General features: G+C 41.4%; 1 protein-coding gene across 1 annotated transcript in view; it reads left to right on the forward strand.

The window, feature by feature from the left end:
* The window catches only part of gabra4 (gamma-aminobutyric acid type A receptor subunit alpha4), a 30,875-nt gene extending 13,712 nt beyond the window's left edge, over positions 1 to 17,163 (forward strand). The window contains exons 9-10 of the mRNA XM_042225095.1: positions 8,240 to 8,496; positions 11,239 to 17,163. Of these exons, the coding sequence (XP_042081029.1) occupies positions 8,240 to 8,496; positions 11,239 to 11,775 (794 nt within the window). The 3' untranslated portion in view covers positions 11,776 to 17,163. The remainder of the gene's footprint in view (positions 1 to 8,239; positions 8,497 to 11,238) is intronic.
* Positions 17,164 to 18,449: the final 1,286 nt, after the last annotated feature.

Consider the following 18,449-nt stretch of genomic DNA (forward strand, 5'->3'; position numbering starts at 1 on the left):
CAAAGGCCTGATAACAAGCCATTCATTTGATTCAGGTTTGTTGGAACAAGGATGCATCTAAAAGCTGCAGGACGGTAGCTCTCGAGGGCTGGGATTGGGCACCCCTGCTCCAAAGTGTTGAAGAAAAAAGTCTTTAACAAGTTATATTTTCAGTCAGTGAGTGCATCTTTTGTATCTGTTACTCTCCCCCTCCCCCTCCCCCTGTAATATGCAAAACTGCACTGGTTAAAACATAGATGTGATCATAGAGGTTTTTGTTGGTTACAGTAAGGTAGTCACAGGTCAGCCACCAAGCAAACAGTTACTTTATTGATCACTATATTTGATTTATGAATATGAATTGAGATTACACCCAAATATATAGTGTATATAGTATATGTTTGAGTAAATTATAAATAATTAGTTTGCTACCCATATTAATATCTTGCTGTAACAGTAAAAATGAGCAGATGTTCGTCAGACTCTACAGTTCTTGCTAAAATGAAGGTGCATTGATCAAAAGCCAGACCCAATGGAAAGGAAAGTTGGATGAAATTAGCACAAAATCCATCTGTCTTCCTAAAAGCGAAGTGGGTGAGATGAACATTACAAACAATAGCCTCCCTGCATGCTGGCTGCTCATAGATGTGCTACAAAACCTGCTTTCAGTTTTTAGCCTGTAACCCAGTTGCGTGCTTACCCATACTCCCTTGCTACACTGTTTGGGTTTTGCCCTAGAATAGACTAATTAGTGTGTGACAATAGACATGTTGTCTATTGAATGATAGTGGCACTGATGCTTGCCGCTGTTTGAAAGTATTCCTGCATTGCTTTCAAGAGAATTGGCATTAACTCATCACCATGACTAATGACAAGCTAACTAAGAGAAAAACAAACAAGTGTCAGTGGTGATTAATGATTCTGATTTAATATGCTGACCGTTCACGATGCTGCACAGACGTCTGCATAAAACCACACGTGGGTTTATACAGTAGTACTGACCCCATGTATGAAATCCACACATCTCCTCTATTGACTGGCATTTTGTTAGCTAGCACTCTGTCAAATCATCATAACATACTCAGACACCAACACAACCAACAACCCACCCCACCATTTGGTTTTAATAAAGGTGTCACGCACACTGCAGCATCACCTCTAAGCATTCATTTGGTATAGTGAATGCTTTTGCCGTCAGCTGTTGAGTTGCTTAGTGAAAAATGATGCTGTTTGGCTCTCTCTCTCTGAGTGTCGCTCAGTGTAATAAAGCACGAGCGAATCACTGCTGCTCTTCTTCAGCGGACAATGTATGTGACAGTCCTGCTGTTCTACCCCTGCCTCCCCCGCCCCAAACTGTCCGGCATGACAGAGGCATCACAGCAGCCCGACTATTGACGCACGAGTCGAGCCTTTGAGACAGTGGAGTTCTGCTGTTATCCGCTGCTTTTCAGCCGGCGCGTGCGTGACTGTTTGGGTTGGAAGTTGGTCTGTGTTTGGATTTCTCCTCTTCTTCCCTGTAGCCTCTGTTTTGACTTCCTGCCTCTATGACTCCACTGCAGTGACCTGTTTTAAGCCTAAAAGAAGCGGTTTGTCAAGAAGACAAACAGGAGTGGAGTGAGGATTAGAGCTCAAGCTTCATGGTTTCAAATAGAGTCAAGATAAAAAGTACACTTAAAGTAAAACGAGTGTTTCTTAAAGCCTCAAATTATAACTTTCTAGACTTTTGACATTTAACAACTCCAGTGATTGTCTCAAATCAGAGTTTATGGCCAGTAATCGTTCTGGAAGTCCCAAAGTGTAATTGTCCTTTGGTCTATGAAGAGGCACACATTTATGATCCTACAGTACATCTTCTCTGTGAAAGTGAAGACAAAGGACCATGAGTTTCGATTAAGAGGTTACTCTTGTGACATCAGGCGCATGTTTCCTTAGACACAATAACTGGTCACGAGAGCAAACTATGCGTTCCTCGACGAGTTGGAGAGTCGTGCCATGAGGTTGGTGGCTGCTTCTGGGAGAAACTAATCGCAAAGAAGGTGCTACACCAAAAACTACCCTGTGATTGTGTTGATTGCAAGAGTAGAAGACCCAAGTGCAGACAGAGGCGAGGAGACAAAAGTGGACTTAACAAAAAGCGAGCCTTTATTTAGGGCTGAAACTCACGAAAATACAGCAAGGCTAAAACTGTGGGAAAACCTGAACATAAACTGGGAAACTATGACTATGACTTGACTGGGAAACTGTGAGAAGGGGTAGGGAAGGTAACACAAACAACGCGACGCTGAACACAGGAAGACGGAGGACTTAACTACACACATGAGGTGATGAGGAGACACATGAGGACACAGCTGACTAGAATGAGACATAATGACAAACGGCGAGTAAGACTAAACATGTAGTAACAAGAAACACAAGGTAAAAGTAAAACAGGAAACATGGAGACTAGACATGACAACACAAGCTTAACAGACCTAAAGCACAGATTGCTGCGGTCCTTTGTATTTTGCATAGAACATACCAACTTCTCTGCAAACTCTCACCAAATAGTAGTCAAGCAGCAGTAACAACAAGTTCAACATAATCTGGAAATGCAAACCATTCACCTTCAAAGTAAAAGCCCTGTCGCATTTTTTCCCAGTGAGCAATGGTTGTCAAATAGTAGGACTATGTAACTGAAGGCTTATTAATTCGACCCTACATGGTCACATGTCCAAAATGAGGGAAAAGCAAACATTTAGCAATCACAACAGCTTGCCCGACTATCCTATGAAGCACACTAATTCATGCAATTTACTGTATCTTCTTATTTAGCTACATAAGTAACAGTCTATACAGTATATTCAGATATATGCTGCACTTGTTGTTGCACAGCTGCTTTCACTCTTTCTGCTTCCTGCTATAAGCTAATAACCTCAAAGCTTTATGTTCCTGAAGTATCAACATGAAAAAAACATCTCTCTATGCAGCGCTTGGAACAATCAAGTATCCAAACCAAGCATAATTATGGCGAAAGAATGGCTTCCGGATAATTTCTCTGATTTCAGCGACCCACACCATACTTTGCATTATATACATAATCAGTTCCAGAGTCAGTGAAATGTTTCCACAAAAGCTTTAATTTTAATTTTAATAGAAAACACCCACTGTTTCATTCTTTTGGCTATATTAAGAAAAGCTCTCTATTAGAGGCTAATGTCCTCAGTCTGTGGCCTTGAGCTGCAGTTCACCTATCAATGTCATCCAGCTGCTTTTGACTGACAGGTAATTATATGGCGGTCACGTCCGGGCAAAGGAGACATGCGTTTATGTTGGGTAAGGGCTGTGACGCACAGATTGTTCCAGATCTTTGGCATAAAGGGGATTTTCTCCAAATCACATTATTGCTATTGGTTAATAGTACCAAGGGCGAGTGACGAACCTCAGGCTTATACGGTGACCTTCTGTTACTGTAGAAGCCCCGCATAACCTTGGGTGCTGGTCAGACAGGTGTCTTGTTTTATTTTTATGGTCCCTCGCTGGGTAGTGCAGCGACAAATAAATGAGAACACATGACATTCAGTCCCGGGATGGTGTCTGCATGAACCTCAGTCAATGTGTCCTCTAGCTCTGTGATGTATAACCTTTCTTTATTTGAATTATTTCCACAATTTGAGAGTTACCAGTGTTAATGTGATATACAGGGTGGGCCATTTATATGGATACAATTCCATTTTATTACAGTGTATCCATATAAATGGCCCACCCTGTAGTTAGGAAACTGCAAGCTCACAGTGGCATAATATAAGTTAATACTTAGTTATATAAACAGTATTTGGAGGTAGAGCATGCTGACCATTGCTTAGATGTCTTAATTCATCTGCTGTATAAAGACCTTGACTATCTTTAGCAGGACTATGATATAAGAAATTAAGTGGGTTGGTACCAAATTATTGATGGAAGTGATTGCCAATGAGACTGGAGAATACAGGCAGTGCAGAATTATTAGGCAAATGAGTATTTTGTCCACATCATCCTCTTCATGCATGTTGTCTTACTCCAAGCTGTATAGGCTCGAAAGCCTACTACCAATTAAGCATATTAGGTGATGTGCATCTCTGTAATGAGAAGGGGTGTGGTCTAATGACATCAACACCCTATATCAGGTGTGCATAATTATTAGGCAACTTCCTTTCCTTTGGCAAAATGGGTCAAAAGAAGGACTTGACAGGCTCAGAAAAGTCAAAAATAGTGAGATATCTTGCAGAGGGATGCAGCAGTCTCAAAATTGCAAAGCTTCTGAAGCGTGATCATCGAACAATCAAGCGTTTCATTCAAAATAGTCAACAGGGTCGCAAGAAGCGTGTGGAAAAACCAAGGCGCAAAATAACTGCCCATGAACTGAGAAAAGTCAAGCGTGCAGCTGCCAAGATGCCACTTGCCACCAGTTTGGCCATATTTCAGAGCTGCAACATCACTGGAGTGCCCAAAAGCACAAGGTGTGCAATACTCAGAGACATGGCCAAGGTAAGAAAGGCTGAAAGACGACCACCACTGAACAAGACACACAAGCTGAAACGTCAAGACTGGGCCAAGAAATATCTCAAGACTGATTTTTCTAAGGTTTTATGGACTGATGAAATGAGAGTGAGTCTTGATGGGCCAGATGGATGGGCCCGTGGCTGGATTGGTAAAGGGCAGAGAGCTCCAGTCCGACTCAGACGCCAGCAAGGTGGAGGTGGAGTACTGGTTTGGGCTGGTATCATCAAAGATGAGCTTGTGGGGCCTTTTCGGGTTGAGGATGGAGTCAAGCTCAACTCCCAGTCCTACTGCCAGTTTCTGGAAGACACCTTCTTCAAGCAGTGGTACAGGAAGAAGTCTGCATCCTTCAAGAAAAACATGATTTTCATGCAGGACAATGCTCCATCACACGCGTCCAAGTACTCCACAGCGTGGCTGGCAAGAAAGGGTATAAAAGAAGAAAAACTAATGACATGGCCTCCTTGTTCACCTGATCTGAACCCCATTGAGAACCTGTGGTCCATCATCAAATGTGAGATTTACAAGGAGGGAAAACAGTACACCTCTCTGAACAGTGTCTGGGAGGCTGTGGTTGCTGCTGCACGCAATGTTGATGGTGAACAGATCAAAACACTGACAGAATCCATGGATGGCAGGCTTTTGAGTGTCCTTGCAAAGAAAGGTGGCTATATTGGTCGCTGATTTGTTTTTGTTTTGTTTTTGAATGTCAGAAATGTATATTTGTGAATGTGGAGATGTTATATTGGTTTCACTGGTAAAAATAAATAATTGAAATGGGTATATATTTGTTTTTTGTTAAGTTGCCTAATAATTATGCACAGTAATAGTCACCTGCACACACAGATATCCCCCTAAAATAGCTAAAACTAAAAACAAACTAAAAACTACTTCCAAAAACATTCAGCTTTGATATTAATGAGTTTTTTGGGTTCATTGAGAACATGGTTGTTGTTCAATAATAAAATTATTCCTCAAAAATACAACTTGCCTAATAATTCTGCACTCCCTGTATATCTACAGACTTACAGAGAGGTACAGTTAGGTGACAAGTTTAAGACTGACAAAATGTTTATATTTAGACAATTAGTCTTTACATCATCTTATGGATTCTAAATCAGACGGTCAAGATGTGACGTTTTAGGTTTAATTTGTCACTTAGTACAATTTTTACTTTTTATTGGTTAAACAAATCTTTAATAATAATAATAATAATAAATTGCATTTATATAGCGCTTTACAATCCACTATTCATTCTCTCACATTCACACACTGGTGGAGGCAGCTACAGTTGTAGCCACAGCTGCCCTGGGGCAGACTGACAGAAGCGAGGCTGCCATATTGCCCATCGGCCCCTCTGGCCAACACCAGTAGGCGGCAGGTGAAGTGTCTTGCCCAAGGACACAACGACCAAGACTGTCCGAGCCGGGGCTCGAACCAGCAACCTTCCGATTACGAGATGAACTGCCAACTCTTGAGCCACGATCGTACCGCAAGTGGTTGGCCATTACACATTCTTTTATACACAGTCCCCCATTTTCAAGTCAAGTCAATTCAAGTTAAGTTAAGTGGCTTTATTGTCATTCCAACCATGTGCAGTGGTACATACATAGTGAAACAAGACAATGTTCCTCCAAGACCGTGGTGCTGCATATGGCATATAACAGACAATCAACGCAGGACTACATAAAGTGCAATTTGCAAAAATTGCAACCCCCCCCTGAAGACAAAGACAACAACACCAGACAGAAAGAACGATACAGACACAGCAGTGCAATAGAAATGTGCAGAAGACTGAGCCGTATGGGCACCGGTTCAGCTCAGTGCGTTGAGCACTGTAAAGTAACTTTGTCAATCAATCAATCAATCAATTTTATTTATATAGCACTTTTAAAAACAAATTTTTTTGACCATATTACTGTACAATAAAATAATCAGATAAAATTTAAAAGGAAAGTAAAATAAAAGGTAAGAAAATAATAAGAATAAAATAATGACAGACTCATACAGAACTAAAAGCCAAAGAGTAAAAATGGGTCTTTAAGCGGGTGAATGAGTCGAGTCACTGAGTGTTCAGGAGTCTGACGGCTTGGGGGAAGAAGCTGTTTCACAGTCTGGCAGTGACGGCCGAATGCTCTAGTACCTTTTGCCAGAAGGCAGCAGTGTTTTTCAGGGCCTCAAAAGTAATTGGACAATTGACTGACAAGCAGTTTCATGATCAGATGAGGCCTGTTCCTTTGTTTTTCCAGACAGACTGTTTAAGAAGTTAAAAGATCTAGAGTTGATTCCAAGTATTGAACTTGTATTTGGCAGCTTTTAGCTGGAGCTCTTAATCTGAGGTCCACAGAGATGCCCAGATGCAAGAAGAGGAGGCTGAAAAATCAAAATAAAGGTACATCAACGACATCAAAGAAGAAACGCCACAGAAGACAATGGATAAAAACTGTTCTTTCCTAGGTTACGAAAAAAATTTCACAACATCTAGCCGAGTCAAAAACATCGTTGAGGAGGTAGAGTGAGTGACAACAAAGAAGGTTTACAGCAACAACCACTGGTTACAATCAAGAAATGGAAATCCAGATTAGACTTTGCCAGAAAACATCTAAATGTCGGCAGTTTAGGAAAAAACCTCCTTGGACACGTGAAACCAAACCTAGATGATGGGAAGAACAAAGTATGGAGAAGGAAAGAAACAGTATTTGAAGCACATCACATCCTCTTTCTAACATGGTGGAGGCAATGTTATGGCAAGCGGATGTATGGCTGCCAGTGGAACTGGCTCACTAGTGTTTACTGATGATGACTCCTGACTGATGTAAAAGGGTGAATTCTGTTCGCAGAGCTGTACTTTCTGTTCAGATTCCGATTCTGCTGGAAAACTGATCATACAGCGCTCCACAGTCCAAATGACCCAAAGAAAGTACAAAAGAAGCCCAAGAGTTTTTCAAGGCAAAGAAATGTTCAGATTAGTTACCAGATCTCAACAAAATAGAGCAGCTTTACAGATACTGAAGACAAACTCGAGAGTGGAGCAACTGAAAGCAGCTGCAATAAAGGCGTAGCAGAGCAACTCGAGGGAGGAAACAGTAGTCGGTGATATTCATGAATGGTAGACTTCAGACAGTCATTGATTACAAAGGATATTCACCTAAGTATTAACCACAAACCTTATGTTAAAGTTATGCTGGCTTGTCCAATTACTGCTGAGCCTCTGAAAATTTGTTTCTATGTATAAAAATGTTTGTAATGTTTGTTTGTTATAAAGCTGAAAGTCTGCATTCAATCACACCTTGATTGTTTGTTTGAAAATCCACTGTGCTGGTGCAGACAGGCAACATCAGTCCTCAGAGTACAGAGTCGAGTGAAACTCTCAGAGTAGCTCAAGTGGACAAATGCTTTTTGTGGTTCTATTGTACATGTTTCTATTGCAAAGCTATGCTGTATATACGGTTCATTATCCTTCTGCCTTCAGTTAATGAAATCGCCTGATGAGAAGAACATAATATATGGGTTATTGAACACATCTGGTTTTCTATTCAGATCTGCAGTGTTAAAATTCATACCAGTTTGTGGTGAAGCCTCGGTTTTCCCAGTGAGATGGATATTTTTGCAACTCTACTTACATTCAAATTGAGTCAAATTCAGACTAATTATGTGCTTTGATCAAATATGAAAGAATTTATGTCAACTCCCTCTTTGACACAGCCTCATGTGTTCTTTTGTTTTTATTTTCCCACAAACCAAGGCATCACCACCGTCCTGACCATGACAACGCTCAGTATCAGTGCTCGCCATTCCCTCCCCAAGGTCTCGTACGCTACTGCGATGGACTGGTTCATCGCCGTCTGCTTCGCCTTTGTCTTCTCCGCCCTCATTGAGTTTGCCGCTGTCAACTACTTCACCAATGCACAGATTGAGCGCGCCAAAAAGAAGCCAGCCAAATGTCCCCCGGTGCCCCAATCCACGCCTGTCAAGGTCAAGGACGCAGAGGAAGTGCTGCAGGTGACTTCTGTTTCTCTCAAAGTGGCTCAATAATCTGATCACACTTTATTTCAAGGAGCACTCACAGAGCATGTCCCTTATTATGTGCTTACTGCCTTTAGCCTACACGTTTGAATCATCAGAAGTGGTTCCTGCATGTGAGAGTAGTCAGCTGAGCTCCTGCTTACAGGGTGTTAAGGAAAGCTAGAGAAACCTGGTCCCAGAACTTTACAAATGAAATCTTGCTTGTCAAATTAAAAACAACTGCTTGTTAAAAGACAGAAAAAAATGTGTGTGTGAGAGAAAATAAGACGGGTCTGAAAACAGCTTCACAGCACAGATGTTTGGGAGTAGTCACGAGGTGTGCAACCTTTCTTTTGAAATTATACGTGCATGAACTGACATAAGCGTCTATTTCTGTGTGACGAAGTTTAAGCAAATTGCATCGACACCATGGCAAGTTACATGGATTCAACGAGGATTCATGAATATACCATGAAGCTATTTTAAAGCTGTAAGTCAGATATGATGAATGTGTTGCAGTGCTGTTTATGTAACTGTAGGAATGTGTTCATGGTGCCGGATAAACACGTGCGATGTATTTGTCTCAGCCTGAAGAGTGGAAATCATAGGTCATCTGTTAACCGATCATTGAAGTTGACGTAACCCACCAGCGGATATGCCCGTTTTACAGTAACTACTTTAAGTCGTTCCCTTCTGCCTAAATCCCAGTGTGGCGTAATCATGCCTGAATGCAGTATAGTGACAACAGCGCTTCAATGGATTAGGGGGTTGCCATGGCAACGCAGTCCGACTACATCTGTATAGGTTTCAGGACAGCTCTGGCAACAGGGGGGGAAATTAATACTCTCTTCCTCAAGAGCAGGTCCTGTTACCAGAGGGCTTGGCACATGGGTCACAGTGTGTTGATGGTTCCAACTCCTCAGCATTTTACCTCCTCCATGTTGAGACACAAACTCCACGCACACACACACACTCCTCCTCTGCTGCACACGGGACACAATAACATTGGATCCTTTCTAATTCAAGGGGTGGGGGTGGTGTTGGTGGATTATTCCTGCGAATGCCTTAGTACCAGCATCACACTCTGCTTGAAAACATCAACTTTCAAAGGATAAGCTCCTTTGACGCTACAGTGCATTACCCCGATGCGGTGCTACCTACTTTCTGTCTTAAGCTTGTGTGAAGTGAGTGAAAGCCATGGTAAGTGACACCTGTATTACGCACAGTCTGTCGTCTGCCTTCACAAATGAAGGCCATCTGTGTCGGGGGACTGTGATCAGATCAATATGACAAAGTTTGTGGGGAGGAAGTAAACTTCACCTATCCTGCAAACTCCTTCAAACAGGAAGAAGAAAGGAGAGATGAAAAAATTCTTTGCACGAAATATGTTTATTGTTTTAACACTCTTTTTTTTTTTGCTAACATCAATTCAACGGTTTATATTTTAAGATTAAGCTTCTACAGTAATACAGAGAAATAATCTCCCGAATCCAAACTGAGAGCTGGTTTCAATAACAAACTCAATCAAGAATTCCAGTTGGATTTGTACAGTGTTATCAATAAGTGGTGGCATGGTGTTACAGGGGTTAAAACTATTGTCTGTCAGATGGCTTTTGGTTCAAACTGGTTGGGTTTCCTCAGGGTTCTCTGGTCTCCTCCCACAGTCTAAAGACATATCGTAGGATAAATGGTAATTCTAAATATAAAGGTAGAGGTGGATAAAATGCTTAAAGTGCATAGAATAAAGTAGTGCATCATTGTATTATTAAATCTGGCCTGTTGTGCAGAGGGCTTTGGGGGCTGCATTTGGAGAACTTTGAACATGGTGATAAATCTGGAAAATTCCTTGCTAACCACTTCAAGCTAAATACAGAAAAAAACAATTTATTCTAGAAAGGACTGCACTGGGAACATTATTTACAATAATACACAACAAATAAGCCTTGGCCTCTGTTGGACATGGGCACGGAGGGAGGAGTTCACCATCCCCATCACTCCCCCGGTTTTTGTTGGTTCCGGGGACTGTGGCTGGATGTTCTGGTGTCGTCACTGACCCACTCACTCGGTGGTCTTGGAACTCCTTCTGTCGCTTGGACTTCTTTCGTGGCACCAAGAACTTCCCAGGCAAAGGTACCAAGCGGTTCTTGGGCACCTGGAGCCTTGATCTCGACTCACACTAGGGTGGGCAGCTACAGTGGGGTCAGCTGCTCGTCGCCACTGGTCCTTTGGGACTCCCACCCCTTGGCCGTGCGGACCCCATCTAGGGCCTTTCTCATTCTCCTGCTGGAATGAGCGTGCAGATTGTTGATTTATGTACCTGTGCATTTTCAAATTTTTGTGTTCCAGGTGTTGTATGTTCGTTTTTTCTTACAGGTGCAGCAGTTGGCGATAGATTTGTATACTGGGTGGGCCATTTATATGGATACACCGTAATAAAATGGGAATGGTTGGTGATATTAAAGTCCTGTTCGTGGCACATTAGTATATGTGAGGGGGCAAACTCCTCAAGATGGGTGGTGACCATGGTGGCCATTTAGAAGTCGGCCATCCTGGATACAACTTTTGTTTTTTCAATAGGAAGAGGGCCATGTGACACATCAAACTTATTGGTAATGTCACAATGAAATGTATTTCAAGCTGTTAAACTGAACTAAAACACGAGGAACAAATTTAAATGTCAGTGTCAGTTTCACTTTCTTATCAGCCTGACTCAAATATGGTTATTCTCCTCTCTCGCAGCAAAATCCTGATACGAACGGTAATCTGAGGAAGCGCATGAATTATATCTCCCACCAAGAGTCGAGCAGTCAACAGAGAGCCCAGTCCACCACCAACATTGCAGGAGTAGGGCGAGGAAGGCCGCTGCGACCTTTAGCCGGTGGAACCAATGGCAGCTCCTCCACCCTCTCCCGCTCCAGCCCAAAGTCTGAGAGCCTGCTCAGCGTTGCGTCTTCCTCAGCGCAGCTGGTGAAGAGTACGCCTCAGGGTGCAGCTTCTACGCCAGACGTAATGGCAGGGACACCGTGCAAGCAGAACGCCAGCACTTCCTCTCTGCAGCATCTGCTGGGCCCGAAGCTGGAGCGCATCCAGATGATGGGGAACAAACTGGAGCCGAAGCAGACGCCGTGCTCCCAGCCCACCACTGCTGGTATGGGCGGAACCAGTAAAATTGACAAGTATGCACGGATCCTCTTCCCCGTGTCATTTGGCGCATTTAACATGGTCTACTGGGTGGTTTACTTATCAAAGGACATGATGGTGGCTAAAGGTGGCTAGACGTGTCTTTTAACACATGGGAAGTAAATAAGGATTACTGGAGTTTGTGAACATTATGTAGAACGTGTTGTTTTTGCCAAACAGATGAACAAAATGTGCCCATAAAGCACTTAAGAATATATTTATTTTTTTCTTCCTGAGTCCTGAAACTGCAAGCATGGGAACAAGCGAGCAAAATTAGAAAAACCTGACTCAACATAAGAAGGAACACCTGCACACTGGAGTATGCTACTGTCCTCTTTCTATTACATCGTGCTTCATTTGACTGAAAAGGTCCTCATCAGCTTCAACTGATCTCTTCTGGCCTGCAGTCAAGATAAAGCATGGATTTTATTCATTTTCCTATTTTTGTACCCTGCACCTGGCAAGATGCGTGGACGTGTGTGCCATTGTTCTGAACTCAACTGCACCAACACTGTAAATATATAAATTTATTAGGATAAACAGATTTATATTTAATGAATACAGTTTACTTCCTTTTGAATAATTAAGACGTGTTGCTTTTGGTGCCAGCAGGTTAGAGGTTGCAAAATTAAAACGAAGGATTTCAGAATGGAAAATTGTTGAATGTTGGCCAAAAGGGTTTGAAAGTAAAATGGATTTGGCCAGAATGAAAGTCCTCAAACCAGGCTGAGTGGAGCTTTGGCCAGGACCTGATCAACCATGAAAAGCTTCTCTTGTATAGTACCTACTGCAAAGCATCTTTCACATACAAGAAGGATTAACTAATCTGAAATAGCGAATATGAAATTTGTGGATAAGTCGGGCAGAAAATAGTAAAGACAAGTTATAAATTCATGTAACAGTAGGCTTTAAGCTTCTTTCCAGCCGTAACAGATTGCGAATAGCAGACAAAGATTGTGTAAGTGATTAAAAAAGAGCCATAGCATGAACAAACACAGGGAGCAGAACACAAAGCCATTTGCTCGTAGACCACTGTGGCAATAAAATAATGAGCTGGTTGTTTGTTTCGAGACATTTCGGCGTGCTCAACAAAAGAATGTGACTCAACAGCAGCTCCAGGGGAGAAACACAACATCTAACTGCTGTCATCCACATTCTTAAATGTGTTTCCGTGCACTTTGATTTTGGGCATAAAACATTATTTAATTACTCTTCATGGGAAAGATCTCTCGTGTGTGTCTATGGAGCACACTCACTTGCTATCAAAACTACAGCAGATACACAACACGTCGAGCACATTTTGAAGGTTGAAATAACTTTTTCTCTCCTGTTTGGTAACCCCAGTGTCAGCTGACGCAGGGCTGTTGGTCACTAAGTTGACAGCTATTAGTAGGTTATGGAATTTATCAGTGTTTGCACTGATAATTGCTGAAACATTGATGTTGCCCTGGTTGAAAGATATTAGTGATTTAGACCACATTAAGTTATGGATGTGGTTGATGTTTATCGGTTGTGTCAGATCAGTTTAAAGATATGACGAGTCATTTTTCATAAGGGGGAATTAGTTTGCACCTAATTTACTTCAGCTGCAGTTTATTACCAACCAGAAAACGATTGTACTGAAAGAGTGCATATCTTTGGAAGTGTAAAGGCCTTTTCACATAGGTACGCTTGTGCTGCGGTGTGTGCGAGCCATAGAGAAGAATGAGTTTTAGAGCAGTTTTCACATTGTATGGGGAGGGTCTTAATAAATTCTCCTGTCGTTCTGAATTAATGGGAAAATGTGTAAAGAATCTTAGTTAAGATTATTTTCATGAGTAATATTGGCCTCTACTCGGTTTTTATTTCAGTTCAGGTCTTAAATGCTTCGAGATGCTGGCATCTTCGTGTAGAGCCCCCATGTACTCAGGCTGAAATTTATTTTAGTCGCTTCATCTCTTATCCTGAAACCAGATGTTTTGAAGTGATCCTGTAAAAACACTGCAGTATCAAAAAGTCAAAGATGCTTCAAGTCAGCAGAGGCTGTTGGGATTCATTTATAAATTCAGAATTAGATGTGCTGACAAATAAACACTTTGAAAACAGTGGTCATAATAGCGAGGAGTGAAGCCCTTTACACACCGGACATGTAAAATTCAAGCTAATATTTCGTGCCTTAAAAATATTTTTCGGGCTCATCTATTTTTAATGCAGCCATTCGCACCGACCGATTTTGCATGACAAATTTGGGGCTTTTTTTTTTAAACCGAGCTAAATTTTTCAGATCCAAATAAACAACAAGCGTGCTCGTAGTTTAAAACATGCAACGGCTTGATGATGTCATCTTCAAGTTTTAAAAAAAATTAATTTTCTGCAAAAATGCTTTTGGTGTGTATCTGTGTAACACGACAAGTTTGGATCAGAAAAATTCTGTTTTCTGATCCAAACTTGCTTCTTTGCAACGCGCTCGAGGCGTAATGGCCTTAACTCAGAACTTGAGCTCATCTTAATCTACACGCTAGCTACTTCAACACTTGCTTAAGTATTGTTTTTTAAAATAGAGATTTTCTGCTTTCATTTAAAAAAATCTGTGCATACAAGCATTGATTTGAAAATATTGTCCATCTACATGAAAATGCTGAAAACAATAACAAATACTGGCCAATCAGAATCTTTAATGGAACAACTTTATTAGGTGAATAAAGATGGGCATAACAGAAATGTCTTAACTGAATGTGGAATGTAGAAATCTCCGTCTTTCTAAAAACACAGGAGCGTGAGTCCTTTGCATGTGTTAGCATCTAAACGTGCATAAAAAGATAAAGCAATAATATTTTGTCATGCAAGCAACACAGCACACAGTCTGATGTAAGAGTTAATAAAAGGCAAACACCAAGTTTCAGAAAACTCTGTTTTCAGTGACATAAAATGTGGACAAAAGGCCAAAATGGACAGAAAAGGCTAGTTATCAAAACAACTGTGTTGGGTTCATTTTGAGAGAGAGAGAAGACAAATATGCTCAAAGTGCATTTTCTTAAATTTATTTAGCAATTAAGGGTTCAAGTTTTAAAAAAAATGGCTGCAGTGTCTCTCTGCTCGCTCAGGAGACCCAAACGAACAAAGAGCCCCACACCCAGACAGTGAATGCTTTTTATTATGTGTGATAAACAGGACACTAAGGTGAAAGGTCAAAAGTTCTCCTTGTGTGACTGAGATCCAGTACTTACGTTTCTTCTTCTGCAGCTTGCGGTGCACTTCAGCCTTCTGCTAGCAACACTACCGTTACCATGACAACCACCTCTTATCCTCCAGTCAGACCTGCATAAAGACGGAGCTAGGGTGCGTTCCATAAGAGCAGATTTATGACCTTGTTGCCTTGTAGGTATCACAACCTCCATCCACATTCTTGTGAAGGGGGTCTTACTATGTTACACTGTGGGCCGTCAAAGACAACACACAAATAAGTGACGCTACTTATGAGATATTAGCCGTACATATAAACGTAAATCCCAACAGTATGTGTAGAAAGGCCCCAAAAGGTAACCAAACGCTGCTACTTCCTCGCACCTACTCTTTAAATTACTCTAAACAGAAGCTAGGAGGTCCGTTAGCCAGGCTAGCTGCTTCCAGCTCTGTCTGGTTATTGTGCTAGGCTAATCAACTGCTGGCAGCGTCTTCATATTTACACTTTATGTGTCTATAATCACTTTCAACTCTTTGGTAAGTGATGAAAAAACTTTATTTCCACAAGTCAGAAATGTTTAAACTCAGCTATTAGCTTCTACACATACATGTGCTAATTTTTTCTTTTTAGACATTTTGAACCCTCAATATTAGTATTAGTGCTGACACATTTTTGTACTGTTTTTGTACAAGTAATAATCATATTTGGAGGAATTGAGGTCTAAGTTGTCAGCTACCATTAATCCAAGCATGCTGATAAAGAGAAGCTTGGTCATTTGGAAAGAGGTCAGAGTAGAGCTCCTAATGTAAAGGAGCCAGCTGAGGTGCTTCAACATCTGACCAGGATGCCTACTGTGCAGCTCCTAGGTGAGGTTTTGTCACAGCAGCGTAAGACCATGGAGCAGATTCACAACAAGCTTAAGAGATTACATCTCTAGGCTGGATTTGGAAAGTCTTGGTGACCCTCAGAAGAGAAGAGGGATAGAGGTGGACTATCAATCCAAATATCAATAGTATCGATACTATTGCTGGTATTGAACTGATACTAGTTCAATAGGATCGATAATTTGTTTCTATCCTCTAAGTTCAGTCCACTGATTTATGTTAAATAAAAAAATTTTTTAATTACTTGTAATTGGATCAGTACCAAAACTTGCAGTGTTGCACAGCACAACTGGGGGAGTGGGCAGGGAGCCGCAGATCCAGATACGTGGCAGAAAGTATGGATAGTCCCAAGAAACAGATAATATAAATGATAATAAAAAAAAAATTACAAAATAAACCTGAAACTTACTGGATGGTCTGGACCACACAGCAAGTTATATTATGTGTCATAAAATTCCATCAAAAAGTGTCGATGTGCAGTTTAGTGACTTGGATTATCAAAGATGAAGCCTAACAGTCACTAACTGGCTGCAGGCTTACACCTGCATAGTCTATGAAAAACGCTGTTCTCTTAACTTTAAATCTTCTCAGTCTTCAAATGGTTGAGCTTCGAGAAAATTCACTATACACCACTGCACAGCTGTTTTAACCAAAATCAAGTGGCCCCTCTGGGAGGACATTCATGTTTGGCATAGAAGTGTCTGATTTCAGTCACTAACAGTCTGACACTTTTTCCCCACATAGTGAATTTTCATTCTAATGCATGAAAGCAACTTTCAAACATGTTAAAGGAACAGAGGAAATCCAGTGTGCTTCCAGTGTGATCAGGACCTTGGTGCAGTTTCAGCCTCTGCTGACCTTTAGAGGTGATGAATCTGCCGGTAATTGAATCCTTGAATAGACAAAGGACACCATTATCTTGATAACACACAGCACCACAGCAGAAGATTGTCCTCCCTGCTGTCGGCTGTTGCTGTTCCCTAACTGGCTGATAGAGGTGAAGCAGGGGATGTTTTGTCATTGAGCGCCTCGTCTGGACAAAACTGACATTCGGCGATGACGTTGCTAAAAAGTGCACAGAAGAAGTCTAGAAAATATCAGAAAATTACAGTTATCGTCCATAATTAAGCGCTTTAGCAGATTCTTTTTGCAAATAAATAATGTGTAGGTTAGCGTCATAATAGGAAGGAACAGAGGTGACTCATCTTGAAGAGTCTATAATTATAATGTACAAGATCTCATTTTATATTTCCATAAAAGAAGCAGAAAAATCTCACGTGATAGATATATGTATGGTTCTTTTTGGCCTATTTTTCTTCTTGTTGGAGAAACTGGAGGTTAAACAGTTGGCGGATGAGCGCAGCGTCACTCCTGCAGATAAAGATGTCATATGTACAGGGTGTGTGTGAGTGTGTGTGTGTGTGTGGTGGGGGGGAGGGGGGGTGTCGTGATGTAGTAGGTGCCTAGTTTCTTGCTCTAACAGCCATATCATCCATGTAGTCATGGTTGTTGGCCCTCGGTTAGTCTAACAGGAGTTATGATGCTGCCACTGCAACGAGAATCACGCGGGCTGATGGACAGATCAAGATGCCCGGCGCCACTCACCTCTCCTAAATGCAGTCAAGTGTGAAATTGATTTTGCCGTCATTACCTCCCCGTTGGTCTCTGCTCTCATGCTCTCCCCATTCCTCTCTGTTTGCCACAACAGGCTACAAAATGCATCTCCTCATAAAAAAACAACAATAAGAACCCCCACAGACCATCCATGTACCAACGAGGAGCCAGTCAGCAACAGATTGATGGTCAGTGTAAATATGCTGTATCTCTGCGCTTCTAAATGTGTGCATGATTGATGGAGCAGCCGATGCCAGGTTGTGGATTTTCTGTTGTTGTTGGTTTATCTTTTTTCCCATAAACGAGCAGTGCTAGACAACAGTCGAACAAGCTCGCTTTGCCCCTTTCAGAGTTTACTCGTAGTGTTTGTGGAAAGTGTGAGCACTCCCAAATGATCATCATCAGGCTTCCTGAAAAACCACACAGTGCAGTTTAACTGGGCAAAAAAGTATATTTATTGTCGCTTCAGAGCACTTTTGAGGTAAAACATGGCGTCACGCTCCCTCTAGTGGCTCAACTGAACCCACTTTTATTTCCTACACAAACTCACAGAGCATGAGGCAGCTCTGTGCTTACTGAGTTAGTAAGTTACAGTAATGAGCAGAGTGATGAGACGCTTTTCACGAATGTGGACACTTTAACTCCTCGCAGAAATCAAATGAAAGATTGGCTCTGTCCCCATACGTTTCCAATTTTTTTGACTGTTGCAGATCATTTTCAAAATAAATGTACTACTTGCATCCTTTACTGATATTCTACAGAATAAAACTATAAATGTATTTAACAAAAAAAATGCAATAGTTCAAAGGTCACATGTGTGGTATGTAATAACATAGACTGTATGATGTTATTAGGTTGACATTGATGCACTGTTATTGTAGCTGGTTTCACTTATTTTCTTGCACTTTTAAAGATTTCTCTTATCTGTAACTTTTTGACTGACCTCTCAGGTATTGATTTAAATTAAACAGAGCCACGTGATAGGAATTAAGATTTGCCGATAATATAACCTTGAAACGTGAAAGGGCTCAGAATGAAAGTCATTAGTAACTGTGCTGTACTGTAACACCCCCTAATAAATAACTGTAGTGAAGTGAAAATCACAATAT

The sequence above is a fragment of the Haplochromis burtoni genome, unplaced genomic scaffold, assembly GCF_018398535.1.
Source record: "Haplochromis burtoni strain Fernald_Lab_line unplaced genomic scaffold, NCSU_Asbu1 Contig_159, whole genome shotgun sequence".
In the NCBI taxonomy this organism is placed as follows: Eukaryota; Metazoa; Chordata; class Actinopteri; order Cichliformes; family Cichlidae; genus Haplochromis; species Haplochromis burtoni.